This window comes from Excalfactoria chinensis, chromosome 16 (assembly GCF_039878825.1).
Source record: "Excalfactoria chinensis isolate bCotChi1 chromosome 16, bCotChi1.hap2, whole genome shotgun sequence".
Taxonomy (NCBI): domain Eukaryota; kingdom Metazoa; phylum Chordata; class Aves; order Galliformes; family Phasianidae; genus Excalfactoria; species Excalfactoria chinensis.
In genome coordinates, this window is record NC_092840.1 from 8,602,599 (window position 1) to 8,621,793 (window position 19,195).

At 38.6% G+C, this 19,195-nt stretch overlaps 1 protein-coding gene across 2 annotated transcripts in view; it reads right to left on the reverse strand.

The window, feature by feature from the left end:
- TMEM132D (transmembrane protein 132D) overlaps positions 1-19,195 on the reverse strand; it is a 192,759-nt gene that overhangs the window by 57,331 nt on the left and 116,233 nt on the right. For both annotated transcript variants that reach the window (XM_072350881.1, XM_072350880.1), the window contains one exon: positions 17,383-17,566. In XM_072350881.1, coding sequence (XP_072206982.1) covers positions 17,383-17,566 — 184 coding nt within the window. The remainder of the gene's footprint in view (positions 1-17,382; positions 17,567-19,195) is intronic.

Consider the following 19,195-nt stretch of genomic DNA (forward strand, 5'->3'; position numbering starts at 1 on the left):
AGAAACACAACAGACCCGTTCTTTGTATTTACATCCTGGCATTTTCCATAGGAAAGAAGCAGTCTCTAAACCCTAATCCAAGTAAAAGAAGGAAAAGAGATGTTAAGGGCTGTGGATAGTGCTAGAATTAGGAGTTTTAGGATTAAAGTGGATAATATACACTAAATGTTGGGAAATACTTCTTAACAAGCACCTGACTGTAAAATCCCAGTGCAGAAGCAGTGAAGTCCCAGTTATCTCATACATATCAGTGTAGCCAAGGTATTTATGAACATTTAGGGATACAACAGCCATTTAAGATTTGGAACACTGCATACATTTCTGAAGCATTTTTGCTTCTTAAGCACTAAAATATGCCCTAAAACTTCCTGAAAAATGATTCTGTAGCTCTGCTATGAGAACATAAGAAATATCATCAATATTTCTCGGACATAAAATCTTAGAGATGATTGCAAGCCGTGGCCTTTGAAGAAAACATAGCTGATGGAAAAACGTCCACCTAAAAATGGTTTTCTGGCTACTACTGACATGTGGAAGCATGTCAAGGATACAAACCTTGGCCAGTTTATGAACAGCGGCTGGCTTAGAAACACTTTTTACGCCATATTTCTTTTCACAAGGTGCACACATCTAAATACATTCACATTTATCAAGCACTCACACAACCAAAATACATGACTTCATAAAGGACACGTTAGAGTTATCTTCTGTCATCAGATCATTTCATCGTATTTGAAGTTAAGTACGTTAATGTATCTTGAATTAATTCTCCTGGTGTTAAAGTGCAAACTGGGCTAATAAAAGTGACACATTGGCTTTTTCAGAGAATGATGTTCAGCTTATGGAGAATGTCAGCATAAATGAAAATTAGCCTCAAGACAATGTTAATTACGTTTTATCCATTAGTAGGAGGGTAATTGAACCACTCATTTTCACTGTAAAGAAAATCCTTCTGGCTTCATAAAGGGAAACTATTGTATTTAATGTGATAATTAAGGTCTAACAATGTAAAAATATGCAAAAGAAAGAAAAGCAAAATGCAGGCAATCTATATCCATTATGTATTGTAACGACCATCCTGGACATAAGTTTCATTGTCCTGGTGTGCTTACAGGGACTTCAAAATGAGTGACAAAAAACTCAAACAATGGTGTCTGAAGAAGCCATCAAGACTTAACGACATGAACATGAAATATCCTTAGAAATACTTATTCAAAGTGAAACAAAGTCTGGATGTAACTTAGCATAGGCCAAAAAAAGAGTAAATAAACAGCCAAGAACAAACAAGTAAAGACTGGCCAATCACCTGTGATAAGTTGGGAGCCCATTTTTTCAGTCACTGCATCAAATAGTATTTTCTTATCTGTGAATAGTTACAGTAATAATTTGATTATTGCTAAACAAAGGATATAATAATAAAGATATGTTTTGATTGCTGCATTGCTCTTGCTGTACACATGTGCTCTGCCAATGGAATGCCCATAGGTGATTAGGAAGACTCATATAGTACTATTAAGAAGCTCTATTTCCTTTCCAACATTGCATTTTATTTGTATTTATATTTATTTACATTAGCCAGCTGACTGTCTGGGCCAATATTTAGTTGCAGATAGCACTATGGGGTACCGGCTCGCTGTGTTCGGTAGAATCCAAATCAGATTCTTGAACTTACTGACACCAAGGGCAGCATCTAGGCAGAGTTACAGTGAGTTCAGAATTCTTGCTTCCATTTTATGAATTACAAAGCCAAAAATACGTGCTCTATCCAAAAATAATAATTTTTAAATCAACTTTTATCACAATATTACCATGAGCATTGAAAAGGATTATCTTATTACAAAAATGAAATGACTTAAATTTATCCTCATTATTGTTTCCAAGGGAAAAAAGAGGGTATTTTTTTTTTTTTTTATTATTTCATTGTGGATGAAGCTGCTATTTGCATTTAAATGAAGACATCTGAAGGAGAGGACTAGCTACAAAGTTAGGGTGGTTTTTTTTTTTCCTTTTGAGGATGAGATTTCATTTCATTTCAGTATTATCCTATAATACAAACCTAACTCTACTTTCTGCTTCATTAAATAGTCAATCACAAACTAGTTTCCAAAAATTGCCATAGAGAGTGAGACACTGATTACTCCCAGTTGAGGTTTTGTAATGACTGCTGGTATCCCCTAAAATCTGACATCAGCAAACAAATGAGGCATTACCATATTTTCTGTATAATATGGGTTTTTAGGTTTTTTTTTATTCTTTTTTTTTTACTGACTTATCAGAATGAATGCATTTTAGTAATCTACTTTCTTAATACTATAATCAGGAACAGGCTTACACCAAAACAGTTTACAAGCCGTGCCAATATACTCTGTCATAAGGAGTGTCTCTGGTTACCCCATTATAACCTTAGTAGAAGGGAGTTCTGGCTATTTCCCTTATCTGTCCACCTTACGAAGAAGAAAAGATGGTTTGAGCAAGGCATTACACTGGCAGTAGTAGGGCAGCGGTTGTTGATCGAAACGTTCATCAAACAGAGCAAGCCTAACAAGATCTCACGCCTTGCAGGAGGGAGTGGGTAACATCGAATCACAGCAGTGGGAGTCAATGCTTTAAAAAAATCAATCTCTTTTAGTCCACCAGCTGGCTCCAGCTTCACTTGAGAATTCACTTAGTTCTTACTAGCTGAGTAGAATTCAATATGCAGATCCAGTGATCTACCAAGGTACAGGTTGATGCCCAAATTAATGCATGGAGCTCCTCCTTAAATTAGAGATGTTAGGCAGATTATACGTGCTTCATTTCTATGTATGGAAAAAGCACGATGTCCTTTTAGTTGTAACTATACAGAGACACAATTTCTAAAGCCGTTGTATCAGCTATCTGCCAGATACACAGTGAATAAAATAGAAAAGATTTATTGTATCATGGTAGGCATCTCACTTAAATGATTTTCAAAAATAGTAACTTTAAAGAAAGCATTAAATCAACTCAAGGAAGTTTCTATCTAAGGTAACAATGCAGGAATATTCCACTCAGACATACTAATAGAAAATAAAAACTTAACGTTAGAGCTAAGCAGAAAGGTGCAGAGAAGGAATTCCAAGGCTGAAATCCTTCTGTGATATGTATTCATGCACAGCCTATCAAAGTCAATGAGAATTCTGTGTGCATATTCAAGGACAGAATCTGGTCTGAAGGGATGAATTTTCAAAGGATGCCGATTTTTTTTCCTCACACCCAGCATTTGCATGGGCTCATTAACATTTGCAAAATGGGTACCTGTGCCCTTAAAGAGATATTTCAGAGTGCAATTACTCATTTTGCTGGCATAAATGTGGGATTCTTTTTGGTGCAATTTTTCAACGCGGTTCATTTAAAAACACAGAGAAAGAAAAGTGTATTTATTGATATAGTTGGGAAATGAATTTCATATGTCCTGAATCTATTCTTCAGCAATGCCCAAGAGAAAGGTGTACCTGGATGAAGCTAATAGGTGACTATGTACCTTCTCCATGCCCTGTACCCTCCAGAACTCTTGGGCTCACTACAGGTAAATGCTTTGTTTTTTCTTGACTACCCACCTCCACTCCTCACCTCACCTTTATCTTTAATATGAGTCTAAAGACGTTAGCAACTAACTTTCCTCAAGGTAAGGTTGGAGTAGAGTTTCTGTGCTTTGCAGACATGCTCAGAGAAATATTTAATATTATTGCTTGTCCAAACTGTGGTTTTGTCTTAGGAACAGCAATAAACACACACCCCTCGCCCCCCCCTCCCACATACAAAACATACACACATTTTGGAAGCTCAGGTAATGCTTCCATATAGAGAGCAACTGAGAAGCAGAAAAATAAAAGACTCTCAAGAGAAAATATATATATATATCCAATCATTTGGAATAGTTTTCTTCTTCCATCTAAAACATCCATCTACTAATTATATAGCTACAATTTTCTTGCATGCTAGTAATGACTTTTTTACCCACTTACTAAGCTGTACAGATAAAAGCAATGGAAAAGTTGTGGTCATTATGTCGCACTCAGATGTCCTTGGCAGCACTTTTCACTAAATTCAGAGATGCTCGCTGCAGAGAAGTTAGCCGTGGTTAAAAATTAAGCAATGTAATACTCCCTGAGTGCAGAATATAAGAAAACAACAGCAACAAAAACACTTATAAATAGACAAAAGTCAGACATTTTTATGAGTTCCAAATTCCATGGTAAATCCTTTAATTTCTTAGCATGCTTTCTGGTGAGGGCAATTGATAATTGGAAGAGTATTTTTTAATATACCTCGAAGAACTTGTGATGATCTCTCAGGGCCCTTTTGCGCTGATACTGAACACAAGGGCAGGGCATCATTTTCTTCATTTAAACACTCAGCTTACTTGAGTAAGCTGATAGTCTGCCTATAGGTGTGCTCAGAGGTATCAAGAGGCCCATGGCTCACAGCTCTAATAATGATATCTTTATTAACAAACTCATTTTCAGCTCTTCCCAGCAAACTCTGAAAATCAATCCTTTCTCCTATGAGCAGTTTAGAGGAGGGCAGCTGCAAGTGATTTGTGCAGCCATAAAGAATTGTGGTCACATAGTAGTACAGCTCCTGTGGATCTCTTCTTACATAAATAATTGCATTTGCTCAGCGTTGGGGATTTTCCAGCAATATGAACCGTTTATACTTGCAAGGTGTGAAATGCTCGCTTTGGCTTTCTCTCCTGAGTTTCAACCAAAAGGCAGAAAATTGATGTGGAAAAAGAATCAGACAAGCACAAAAAGGAGCAACAAAACAAAAACAGCTTCCTGACCACAGAGATCTATCTTGCTTTAAATAAAACCAATTGGAGCCCATTAACAGACAGTTTTCTCCTTCTTCCACAACCCTCAAGGATACAATGACAAGGTAAAGTGCTCACATTTGCTGCAGCAGGACTAAGGCTTGTTTTCCACAGCAGTTTTTCTTGGGTTGACTTATTTGTCAAATGCCCCAAGTGCATCTCAAAGCTACAGCCTAAACCAAAGTTGCTGATCCCAAATCTTCCATGTTTTAGAGCAGCATCAGCCTGTATTTAAACACTGCTCGCATCAATTTATCTTCTTTCAACATCCAGCAAATGGGGAGAGGTTTCTCAGAGGCTTTTTGATGCCGAACAGGAAAAAGGAATGTGATTTCTTTTTGAGGACCATCCCATCCTATAGGGGGATTTTGGGGCCATGAGGACACCAATGCTACCAGCTCCTTCTCAAGGTGCCACTCTGGTGTTCTCTCATCACCTCTCCCACCCTGATGGGCACTCTCCTGGCATCTCAGTTATGCACACTCATGTTTTGCAGGGCTCTACCAATATCCAGGTGGAAAGAAAGTCAGAAAGTGTTTGCAGTGCAGAGGAGCTCCATATGGCATGAGAGAGAATCTCTGACATTAAGTGCTCCATCTTGTGATACCACTGAAATACTGCTAGTGCAATCCTTATGACAAGTGGGCAGGTCTATCAAAGATCACAGAAGTGCTATCTTCTAAAGAGTCATTTAGTAAATGCAACATGAGCATCTGTTAGGTTCTGTAGGCACTTACTACAAACACTCTTCAATATTTCTTGGTATTAAGATTCTTAAAAACGGGAAATTAGTTAAACGCTCTCTTTGAACCATTTGTGCATGAAGCATCTCTTAATTAATCCAATTAAGAAAAACAAACAGAAGAGGCAATGAGAGCCGAGTGGCAGGTATTTCAAAATGTCAGTTTGTTAATGGAACACATCTCAGCTACAGTAATATTCCCATCCTTCCTCGTCCTGGCTACTTCTTACCCTTCCTTTTATTACGATTGCCCCTCAGTCCTCTCTGTGCATTAATTAACACTACTAAAAGAACTGAACAGATGTACGTTTTTGAGTACGTGTAGCATCTTTTGAAGGGGAACAGATATTCTCTGTTCTCGTTACTTTGGGTGACCTTTCTGTTGGTCAGGAACAGCACAAATCAGACAAGTAAAGAAAAGTGACTACTAAGATATTCACACGTGTACCAACACATGCTGAATTGTGATGCAGTTACATCTGTGGGAAGGTGAGATTAGACCTCCAGTAGAGGGCAGTGGGAAGATAGGTATGAAGTTAAAACAATTGGCGTATACAGTTTATGAGAGTATCTGAATTCTTCCCCTCTATCGTCAGCATTTATAGAAGTTTCTACTGGAGGAATTCAAATAGCTTGGGAAATATTATTTAACTACAACTAGCACTACTTCAAAAGAGAGGAATAGAACAAAACTCTGTGGTATCCTTGTTACACAGGTGAAGAAGTGGATACACAGATGGGCCAGCTGGGTTTAGAAATGACTGAATTACTTAAATGCATTTAGAGAACCTAGCGTTGGAGGAGGAACTGAAATACCTTCTTTTGAAGGTATTCTATCTGAAACTGAAGTTATCAACATCTGCTTCCATGTCAGTACTTAACATTATCTAATTGATCTTGTCTAAAAAACAACAAAGTTTCAGATAGCTTCTTGGAGATTATATAGTGCCCCCCCCCCCCTTTTTTTTTTTATGCTATTAAATCCTTGTCTCTTGTAATTCAGATTTTATATGCTATAGCATAGCTGTGACTGCATATAAATATCCTCATTACATTAAGGATATATTTGTTGCTGTCCAGAATTAGGATTCTAAAATACAAACCTACACAACGGCCTCCTGCCAGATGTACTGTTAGAGTGTCTGAAAACACCAAGAAGACCCAAATGCAATGCTACTAGCAGAAACTACAGCTCTGTTTGTGCAGCCAAACTGCTTTTTAATGACATGGCAAAGTAAAGGGACCTTTACTTTGATAAGCTATGAGCATCTATGGGCTCGTAAACAAGTAGCCCAATGTATCTACAGACATTGTACCATGACATGCTACCAGTTATTACTAATAGTTTGGCTAGTTATCAAGTCTTTTTTTAGAAGATTCACATTTACTAACTGCTGTCAGACACCATCAGCAAGAAGTCTTACAATTAAGATTTGCTCCCTACCAGAAAGAGAACAAAAATACTATTGCAAACTCATTGACATTTAATGTGCATCCAGGCTGGACGCTTCAGAAAGTTACAAAAAAAAAAATCTGTAAATCCAAAGAGAATATAAATAGAAAACCAACAGATGATCAGAGCATCACCTCCTGCTGCAAGCAGGAGATAACAAAACAGGTGATCTTGTTTTTGACAGTGCTGGATCAAACTCAGCTCACAAGGGAGAAAGGGCAGTTCTTGGCCAGCCAGATGTTGCAGAGGTGATATCTGCCCAGCTGTTTATTTGGGCATGCTAAACCATTCAGTGTCACAACCACAGAAAGGGGTGCTTTGCTGGAATACAAAAGCAAAAAAAGCCTAGCTATCAGGTTGCATGCTGCCCAGAGGGAATTTACTACAGTCATGAAATCAGATCAACTCTCAAGGTCTCTGGAAGAGTGTTGGCTTCTGTTTTATTCAGATTCTGCTTGTAGCAGGGCAGGGAAAGGTGACAGTGCTCCACATAGAAACCTCAGTACCACTGATAAATGGGATTTGCAAGAAAAATGATTTCAGTTCTTTCCTTACTCTGGAATTTTTTTTCTCAGCTTCTCAGCAGAGTACATTCTTCACTGACATCCCTGTGCAATTTCACCCAAATAAATAGCAGAGCGTACCTTCTGACCTTAACCTTTGAAGTCTCCTGGGCTACAAGAATCCGTAAGAGATGTGCTAAGCAGTAAAATCTGCCTCCTCAATTTCCTAAAGCCATCTCTGGTGGTGATTCCTTCTATTCTTGTTAATCTGGATTATTGCAATATATGGAAGTCAGAGAAAAACACTGTCGGCAGTGCTTCCCAATCTTTTCCAGTTATCAGCCCATTTCTTGATGTCTAATGTCCCAAACTCACAGAATCTTAGTTTCCATGAGCTTCAACCTCATCTTTAGTTGTTGGGATGCCAGAAATTGCCATGTCAGCCTGCACTGCAGAACGGCTGCTTTCCTCTGTCTCCAGTAATTTGGCTGAATTCATCCTGAAAGAAGAATATCTTCTTGCAGCTGGAAACCCTTTTGGTTTTTGTTTGTTTTTTTTTTTTAGTATCTTACTTCTCTTCTAAACAGAAATGTCATAAAAACAGGCTAACTTGGCAGATTTTCCTCCTGAAAAGAAAAAGGTAAAATTTCTGCCTGAGGACTAATCACGTTATATTTTCCTTTCATAGCACAGATGGCAACGGACAATACAGAACAGCCTTGTGCTGGGCCAGGATAAGGGCAACCAGAGTGATCTGAGTACATGAATTTTTCAAAAGGAAAACAAACAAACATAATTGTCAGCCTGGATATTGTCACATTTGCATGTCAGACAACGAGAAAAAGCTGATGCTACTGAGAAATACTGAAGGTTTGGGCCTTTTTATTATTATTATGTTATCCAGATGATTTTACTGTTCAGAATCCCAGTCAAAATTTCTGTTCACTGGGTCTCATAATCACAAATTACTTCTTCAAGCCCTTCTGCAAAAAAAAGCAGACGTTCTCCATTATCTGAGCTTACTCACACATAGGAAACAAATAGGATGAATTCCTTTCAGAGTGACCTAAGTTTATTGACATCCAGGTTGGATGGGGCCCTGGTCATTCTGATCCAGTACTTGATTTACTGGTTAGGAATCCTGCCTGTGGGAGGGGGGATTGGAAACTGATGATCCTTGAGATTCCTTCCAACCCAAACCACTTTACAGTACACATCTGAAAGTCCTGTAACCTATTTTTCAATGTGTCGTGACCGATTTGCATACAAAATATAGTGGTTTAAATACTTCCACACTGTCTGGGGCTGACAGGTTTAAGAAACAGAAGTTTAGCACGGCAGAAAAAAAGTCACTTTGAACTGTGACTACTGTATCTCCAGGGTAGTAATTTTGCAGAATCCTACTGCAGGGTAGTCACTGTGTTATGTTATGATAGAGCTGCAAGTAAGTGGTATGAAAAAGAATATGATTTTTTTTATATATATATTTTTAATTCCACATTTACATTTCTTACATGCCTACAATTTAGGCTCTTTAAATGTCAAGGTTTTTTAAAAGACCACTTTTCACATTTTGAGGTTTTCAGTTTTCTGTATTCTCTTCACAATTACCAGCGACATCAGCAATTACAAAACAACATGTTTGGTACTCTGAAATCTCAGCTAGAGAGGTTTAACATTTTACTTTGTTTTTCCTCATCCCTTTTTGAAGGTCACAATAAAAATGAAGCAAACATCCCCTTGCACATTCACCTTTTCTTTGCATTCAGTAAACATGAAGTGCTGAGATCTCAGTTCTGCATGGTTTGGGTCCACACCACCTACTTTTAGACAAGTCCCCGTGGTCCTGGTTCAACATGAGCAGAACCACTCTTGGAAACCATGAGTTCATATTGCTCCTTCTGACGCTGCTCAGCTGTACCTGAACTGATCCTTCTACACAGACCACTAGCAACCCAACTTGAGAGCCAGGTAAGCATTACTCAATCTAGCAACGCTGCTGAAATACATTATCACCTGGTCAAGAGCCAGTATTCACCTTGCTGTCTGCCTCCCATGGAGCCAACACCACTCAGATGAGGCAAACAGCCTCTCAGAATGAGTGCCAGTTGCACACAGTGCCCATTGCTTCCAAATCCTGGTCCAGTGTTTAATCCACTGTCCCTCACCCTCTTTGGTTGGAGTGCTGCGTCTGAGGATATCCCACAGAGAGTAAAGAATACTTAATACCACTGGCTGACAATTAGAAGTAGGATGGAAGAGTCAGAGAATAATTCTCTTAATTGACTACTCTTCTTGCTACTTGTAATCTAGAGGAAATCTAATTAATTCTGCATGAAGTACGACTATTCTGTAGTGAAGTGTAATTCCTGATCTCTGGGGCTTCGGCTTACCAGTTGTCAAATTATCCAATTACACACTTGTTAAAATCCATTTTGGGGAGATTTCCATGGCTTGTAAATAAATAATTTCAAAAGCTTTAATCCTCAAAAGAGAGGGGAAAAGAGGAAGCCCTAGCCCCTTAGAATCACAAACCAGATGAATATGATGTCAAGAAGCTGAAAAATGTGGTGATATCTGCCTGCTTTGCTCTAACAGTGGTGATGGATGTATTTCAGCAGCAAGAAATTTGCTGCTCCTTTTTCAGCTATGTTTTATTCAAACCACTAATCTGAAGGGAACCAATTAAGGCAACATCCCTCTCATTATGCCAAAAGGGAAAAATCTTCTCATAACCACATAAATTAAGAGGTGGGAAACCAACAGAGGCTGCAGCTCAAGTCAGGGATATTGATGGGCTGGAGCAAGGCCAGTATGGAGCCACCAAGCTGGCTGTGGGCATAAAGGAGAGGAGAATAGAGCTAGCCCTGTTCAGCCCAAAGAGGAGCAGGCAAAGGGGAGACATGTTGCTTTCTGCAGCCACCTGATCAGAGCATAAAGAGAAGATGAAGCTGCACAGGTAACATCTGGGGTTCCTTTTCAGCCTCAGTTACACTGCAAATCTCACTGCTCTTCAGAAAGACTTGCTCCAAAGGGAGGGGAAGGAGGGGCCATACACATTTGAAGAGAAATTCTTAAAGCAATGTAACTCTGTGTCCTGATGTGACCAAATTCACTGAATCTGAGCACAGAAGAAAAAGTTGTGATCTTTATTTCAGTGAAAGCAATTTAGCAGCCAGAATTAAAGACTGTTCTGAATATTTACCGCCTCGTATGGCAACACTCCTAAAAATCCTGTGAGTGAAACCTGACATAAAACAAAAGAGGAACACAAATAAATCTCTTTTCTATAAACCAAATCCGACTGCATTTCAGTGACAGCAGGCAAACACCATCCCTCGTTTAAAAATTAAATAAAATTTTAAACCTACAACTTCTGAAATGTCTTTAGTATTCAGTCTGATTAACATACAGATATAAAGATATTCAAAAGTAATCCAGATTAGACGCTGCCAGGCTTTCAGTGCTTACCAGTGTTTATCATCCTGACTGCTCAGCATGGGGCATTCAGAACATCCTGGCTTTCAAATCACCTGCCTACTGGAAATGAGGTCCCTTTCAGTTGGCTGGAACCAGACAGCTCAGAAACCTTCAAATACTTCTGAAAACTCAGTTCACCACCAAGCCGTATCTATTTTAAAAGCACAACACTTTAATGCCAATGGCTTTCCAGCAGTGTGACAAGACTGGGTCAGTGATGGACAGACCACATCTTCTAAGTCTGTGTCCACTGAAGCAGAGACAAGTTCTGGATAGAACTTGAAGTATCTTGCTGTTTTCCTGTACCTTCTGTGTTTCACAGCATCACTCAGCCTCAGAGCGACACAGAACTACTGTCAAGGGCTGAAGGATTGAGCTTATTTCACCCCAAAACAACCACACGCTTCTAATCAAGAAAAACATATGTAACTTGCACTTAAGAAAGAACAGCAGCTGTTATGCAAAGCCATTTTTCTTAGACTTTAATTCGTAAGAAAAATATCCTGTGTTTGTTCCTGTTACTCTGGGGAACCTAATTTTCGATGTTCCGCATCAAATTGTGTGGCTGTCAGCAGCTTTGCCAGCAGCCAGTCTGAATCCTCATTACTCATTCCCCCACTCAGACAAAACCAGGGTGGCAGTTGCCTGCTATTATTACAGGTGATTACAGTGTTAGTCAGCAAGCAACTGCAGCTCCAGATACAAAAACAAGATTTCTAACTTCTTGTCTTAAACAACATCATCATCCTTAAGATCATTCTCCATGAACCCATAGCAACCTTTGGCAAAAGAAAAACGTTTGATGCTGGAAAACGTGTGCATCTGTTGCTTTGTTGGCAGTTAGGCAGCAGGAGCCTGTGAGAGCAAGGCCAATGTTTAACATAATAGTAATAAGTAGGGGACCAAACAATGTCATTCTTAAAAGGCGATGGTAATGGAGAAATAAACTCTACACATTACTCCCCTTGCAACTGAATATATTCTCTTCTTAAACAGTCTCACTGGAATACCAGGACTGTCACACCAGATTGGACTGCTCAGCTCACTGCTTTCTTGTTTGGATACAGATAGATGCCAGTATCACATGCTCCAACAAGACGTAAAAAATTTACATCTACATGAAGCAAATATGTCTTGTAGTTTCACATATCTATGATTCAATTAGTTTCTGAAGCATAAAGGATTATTATGTGTTTACTAGATAAAACGTTTTTCCTATTAGCTGTACAGGCTCATTACAGTTATTAGAATGTGAAATGGAAACTAAACGGACTCATGCATCACAAAAAGACTAATTAATTGGCTTTTCAATATTTCCTGTTGAAGTGACCTGAACCACAGAGAACCAATCCATAGAGTGGGCTTTCAGAGATAGGTTAATCCATGGCATCAACAGTTACAGTGACAACCTGAACTGAAAAGTCTGTTTTCTGAGAAGAAACTGGCATTGACCTACATAATTATAGGAAGCAGTAGGATGTGTTTATGAAAAGGAAGTGATTACTTGCAGTAACTTTTCCTTTAGTGGACTTTGTCTCAGATTTACTAATATCATCTTGATTTAAACTGTTCTCCTTGAGAAATGCGTACCATTTTAACTACATTTTTAAAAGCAGACATCTCACACACAAAGCTGAGTGTCAGCATGAGTGTTAATGAAAGTTGCCCTCAAGAGAACTGCTGGTTTTGGCCAATGCAATCTCAACAGCATCATGCACGTGGATGGGGATTGAGGTTTCAGCTCTCAGGAAAGCATTCAGTTCACCTTAAAGCATCCTAACAGCAAGCTTAAGATGGTAGATAGTAAGGATCCTATTTCGGACCCCCAGCACAGGCCCCCTTTGCTATCCTGATGGTTTGGCTTCCTCTGTTTGCCTTCTGAGTTCCTCAGGGCGAGGCTACAATTAAATCTGCATTTGTGCAGCACTGAACACACTGGTAGATTAGTCCGAGCTTGATTTCGAGGCTCTACCAGAATATAAATGGCACAAGCTAAAAACGAAATCTTTAATATAGATATATCTATATGAGCACTAATACCATAAGCATTTTTAATCCTGCAGTGGCTGCTACTGCCATTACATCTGATTCCTGTAATTATTAGAAATTATTTTAATACGGAAACACTTCCTATATAAGAGATAACCTCTTTGTTGCAGCAATTTAGTTTATTTATTTACTTGGTCTATTCATCCAGCTCCTCATGCTGACGGTAGAACAGTTTATTTCCTGTCAACATTTTCATTAAATGTTTATAAAGAACACCAGGAGCAAGTTGATTCAATAAATTATCCAAAAGGTATAATGTTAAATTTGTGTTCAAGTTTTGGATAAAATTTATTCAATATGACTGCCATAAATATAGCTTCTCACAAGCCAAAATGTGCCTAATGGGGTCCGAGGAAAAGAACATGCAATGGAGATAGGGTTTGCACTCAATGTTTCTCTGATAATTCTACTAAAATATACACAAATGGAAACAGAGATTTTGCCCTGATTCCTTATCAGTGAGAGCATATACTAAATACATATATTAAACAAATTGAGGGCACCAACAGTGTAAGTTTAGGACATATGCGCAGCAAAGGCAAATAATTTACAGGTCCAGAGCCTGTTCAGTTAAAGAACAGACAAGGTATATTTCTATTCACCATTTTTGTTATTATTATTTACAGAACGGATTTCAACTTATCCATTTACCAGCATGTCATGTCTGCCCTCTGCTTTTCTCATTAGGGATTATCTTGTATGTACACAGATGGCTACAGAGCTCATGTGTCTCTCATCCTCACCTAATCATTAAGGTTCAACAAAAGGTGAACACCACAATTATGAAAAAGCTCGCAGAATGTTTAAAATACAACAAGAATCAATAGCAGCAAATGTGCAATTTGAGTGATTAAACCCATATCATTCATCACCTACCAAAAAGGAGAGAAATAGAAGAGGGAAGAAACACCAGAAAGAAGTCAAATAGGAATTGGAAGCTGACTGTTTCAGATACCAATAAAATATAATACATCATATTCTAGAAGGTTCAAGCATACATTCTCACTGGCAGTCACAGTACATTGCCCATCCTCAACTCAGAAAATCTTGGTAGTTTAGCATGTTCAAGATAGTTAATGAACAAATGGACCGTATGCCTTTTTATTGCCATATTTCAAAGTTCTTAAGAGGAGCTGGGTTTGTGTCTCAATGTATATTTTATCTTTTTCCCATTCTTCACTATGCCATTCTTAGATTTCTTTCCCCAAAGTGTCAAAATTGCAGTAATTACCATGGAGTAATCTACTGGCATCCTGAGTCCAGAACTCTATCATTCCTGTATTGATCAGCATGTACTTAAGACTCCTCTTTTTCAGTTCTCTGAACACATTTTACCCATAGACACAGACCTTTCAGTGAGAGCCAGCAGGGAAGTGGGAAGGGATTGGTCGGTGGCAATGCAAGGAATGTGTGAATGACAGCACAAGCTGGGCTTGTGGAGGAAATTATACCACATAAATACTCCTAGTGGTTTTGTGGGTGGCTGTACATGGTACCACAAGGCAATCACATTGAAAGGCCATTATTTTTTTATAACCTTGGATAAACATCTTTGCCTGTATTTCATCAGGCTTAAGGGAACAAAAGGATCATGCATTGCAAATATCCAGAAAGGTGCTCACGGGCTCTTAAAATGTTCCCAAATTAAACATCTTCTCCCATGCTACTCCTGTTCTGCTAACAAGGGCTGTCTGGGGTCCCATGCACAGCATACCAAGATTGGTTCTGTATGTTACTCTTCATAATTAGAAAAAGTGTTATTAAAGTGTCAGGAATGCCAGCATTTATGGTACCCACACATCCTTAAAATGCACCCAACAGCTTTTATCAACATCCTAGAGTGTTCTGCTGCATCTTGTGCTGCTGGTATTGGTGTAGGACCCTTCAGGGGTCTCAAAATCTGGCATGCTATTATGTCATGAAACAAATAAGCACTGAAGAACGGTGAGGTGATTGTAGCAAGTGTCCTAATACTGTCAGCAGAAGGCATAGAAACATAGAATGGCTTGGGTTGGAAGAGAAGTTCATGAAGTTCTAAGCCCCAGCTATGGGCAGGGCTGCTAACCACTAGATCAGGTAGCTCTAAATTGGCCATTCTCCTGCTTTGTAATTTACAAATCCATAATAGCTGTCAGAAAAGACTACAGAAAAAAAACAAGGTTGGTGCAGAGGTGGTATGTGTGAGTCTATTAAAAAACAAACAAACAAGCAACAAAGCTCTGCCTGACGTTAAAGCAGTAAAATGGCTCTTGTGAAAAATTAATCTGCAATTGAAATATTCAAGAGTATTTCTTTTTGGTGCTTTTAAACGTGAAACTACGTGTTCTGCTAAGAAGCCCAGAAACACTAACCCAAATTAACCCCAGTCTCTTGAAGGAGAGAGCGTAGCACTTCGCTTTCATAGCGGTTCCTCCTAAATAGAATAAATTCTTCTTCTTTTTATTACAATTATTTAAAAATTTAAAATTACAAACCAGCTTTGCTAAGTTCACGGGGAAATCTGAAGCACTAAATTACGCATCTTGAAAGGTCTGCACCCGAATCATCATTTCCTAAGTAAAAAGTGAGATGTCACAAATATTTGGAGATTTGTGATACCCCAGAGTTCCTTCCCTGACACTTCAGTTAATGCAAATAAGGTTAAAACCATTCCGAGTCTGTCAGTAATTACGGGATCTCAGCCATATATCTTTGCTTTCTCTGTTACCCATTATTCCAACACCTGTCGCCTTGTAAAATGCCACCTACTGATAACTTTATAGACTTTATATGACCTTTGAATTTTGTTCTTCTTGCAATTGGGCTGGCTTTTTTCTTCATTTAATGGAAATGAAGAGATTGAGCTGATTTGTAGCAACTCGCAGGAGAATCTGTCTTTGTTCTTATGAGCTATTTTTGGCCACTGTATTACTTTATATTAAAGAAGTCACGGATCATGGACTTGTGTGAGAAGATCCAGTATTTTCTGCAACCATTTGTGCCAAAAGAAAAAATCAGTTCTTTCATCTATTCATTAGGAGACTAAGATAAGCAACCCCTGCATGGTTATGTATGGGTTATGTAAATCAGATCACCTCTACAGCCTTAGTCCTCAGTACTCCAGAACTCACTTGACTGCACACCAGGGTCCAATCTGAAGACCTGAAATGCTCTTCTTTTGTCAGCAAAACAACAAAGATTACCTATGGAACTAGTCCATAAAAACAGCCATGTGAAACAAAGGGATTTAGATATACAGCTCTGCTTGTTAGATGGCCATGATTCAAGATGGAAAGAGCTGTTTCAGCTGTGACATACAGCTTGGTAATGAAAGCATGAGCCATCACAAATGAGAAGAAATATCTCTAGTGAAATAAAGCATCACAACATGTGAGTAGTTATAAAGTTGGTAAATTATAATAATAGCCATTATCAGCTCTTTGAATCTGAAGGTGCATAGAACAACTTCACAGCTTTCAGTAATTGCATAATTAACAGGCTATCACTAGGCAACCATCCAGGTTACATTTTTTTAAAGGCTCTGAGATTGATTTTTTGCTTTTCTTTTCACTGTTAAATAATATTGTGTCAATATTTTTAGTAGATTGTCTAAAATCCAAAATGGGGCAAGTCACAGATTGGACTGCTATACTTCATCCCTGACAACGAAGAAACACAGATGGAAGAGGAAGCTCAAAAAACACTGTTTGTACTTGAAATTTGGGTAACAGTGTTATTTTTCAGATAAGTTAAGGATCAGGTATTTTTGAAACCTTATTGTTTGCACTGTGGTGGTGAAGCAGCCCATCTGAATACATTTATGCAGAATAGCCAGTGGTCTCTGTACTACATTTTGGGTTCTCCAGGCAATTTGAAATCACTCAGAAGTCATACAATGACTTTCACTTTTCTTATTCGAAAATAATCCTGGAATCAGAATTGAAAGGCAGAAAAAAATGTGATTTGGGAAGCCCTTAACACTAGAACAAAGGTAAGACTACCTGTGATTCAACTGAGACATCCATCACATTCAAATGACTGTCCAGGGATGCTATCCCATGAAATAAGCATGAAGTCTGAGCACTGGGAATGCCATAAATTCAGCCCCTGCCTCCCAGAAGTCAGTACACACATCAAAGAGAGCATAGCACTGCTTTCCACAAGAAGCTGAGTTTTGCCCTCAAACATTGCAGCACTATATGAAGCAAACTTCACATGATAGGATTTGTTTCTCAAGGAACTGAAGTCATCCCCTAGGCTTTCAGCAGATCACTTGCACCCATCAGACTCGAGAATTGTAAACCACTATTCAAAACTCGTAGAATGCCAGACAATCTCTTACCATAGCCAAAGGGAGAACTCCTACCAGGTCCTTCTGGCTGACATAAATCTTGGATACTCCGAGATCAGATGTTGTATCTCCGGGATATTCTACCTGCCATGTGATGAGCTGGGTCTCAGGTAGGTCAGTTAGGTCTTCAATTTCAAAATCAATCTGCATGATTTCAGAGGAAGGACCATCCGCACTGGAAGCAAGCAAGAGAAATAAAGGTTCCATTCACATGACTGATAAGACAGTAATATAATTGCTTTTATGTTAATAAAACATTGGATTAGGGCTCTTCCACAAAGAGGATTTGGTGGATGATGGGTTTAATAATTAATCATTTGAACTTGTCTTAAGATCTCAAAGTACTTTCCATACATTCAAGTGACTTAGTAACACTCTGGGACATGGACCACCAAGCACAGCTCCATTTTACGGTTAAAGAAACAAAGGCAGATCAACATAAATTCATGGCTAAAGCTACAGGCAAGTTTATCTGCACAGCCCAAAAAATCGGACTCCAAGGCTCTCTCCTTGATGAACAAATTGTTATTTCCTGCTAAAGCAAAATACGATCAGATGTAAAGGGAGTCAGTCATTGAAAAGGGAAAGCCCTGCATTAAAATTATGGTCTGCTTTTTGAAAAAGAGGAAGACAACGGAGGCTAAAACTCTGAATGGAATCTGTAAACGTGGGCAGTTCAGAGCAGAGGGTCAGAAAACATGGAAATGATTGTTGGATATTTTGCTTTTGCCCTCATCTAAGTCAAGAATACCTAATTTAACCAGCTGTGGGAGAGTTACAAAACTGGACTATTTAGTATTGGCCAATCTGACCAAAATCCTTGAGTAAAAACACCAGAAAAGAACAAAGACTTTAGGTGTGACTTTCCAGGATACTCTGGCAATATTGGTGTTACTGACAACTTGTCCATGTTACTTTGTCTTTATATGCTGTCCTTCATAAAAGGTTACATAGTCCTCGTAAGTGAATATCATAAAGCAGAACTGTAAAGAGAGGAAGTTAGAAAGGGGCTCAAAGGTGCTGTTCCTCCAAAGCTTGTAATAAAATCAACTACTGTATAGAAAGCAATGCAGTAAAGTTTCTATTGCGTATCTTGGCAAGGTGAGCTCTATAGTCCAGCGGCATTTATAGAGACATGAAAATACTCAATATACTGTAAAGCTGTTGGGGAATGCAGAAATTCTTAATGGTGCAGAAATCCAGGGAACACTGAGAATGACAGTGCTTTTACTTCGGAAGCATTGAAGGCCAAAGAATCATCAATGTTAGTGCAGAGGGAAAGGAGAGAGCAGGATTTCTTTCAGCAGGGTGACATTCAAGGGGTGAAAGGAAGGGACAATACTGAAGTGCCACAAGCCACTTGTGTTCGGGAGCACAGAGAAAAAGAAAACATTTCAGAATATGATTAGAGTCAGGAAAAAAAAAGTGCTCCTAAACCCAGCAGGTTTTCTTAGCTGATGTAGGAAACAGCGAACATTAGGCATATCCTTTATTAAGGCTAGTTTTGACAACAGCCCCTGTTTAGGATTCTTCCCAAGATACTCAAAATTTTTATCATGCTGGCTAAATTCAATGCTTTATCTAAAGCTACTGCTTGAAGAATTTAATCTGATCATCTTTAAGGTTTCTATTTTAATGGGTATATTGAGTCTTTGCTATCCTGGGTGGAATTTAAAAGGATCCTCTGTGTTTCCAAAATGGAATGCATTGTGTTCAATTTCTCATTTCTTCATGTAAGAAAAAAAAGGAAAAAAAAAAAAAGAAGAAAAAAAAAAGAGCAGAATTTCTAAACTAGCACTGAATG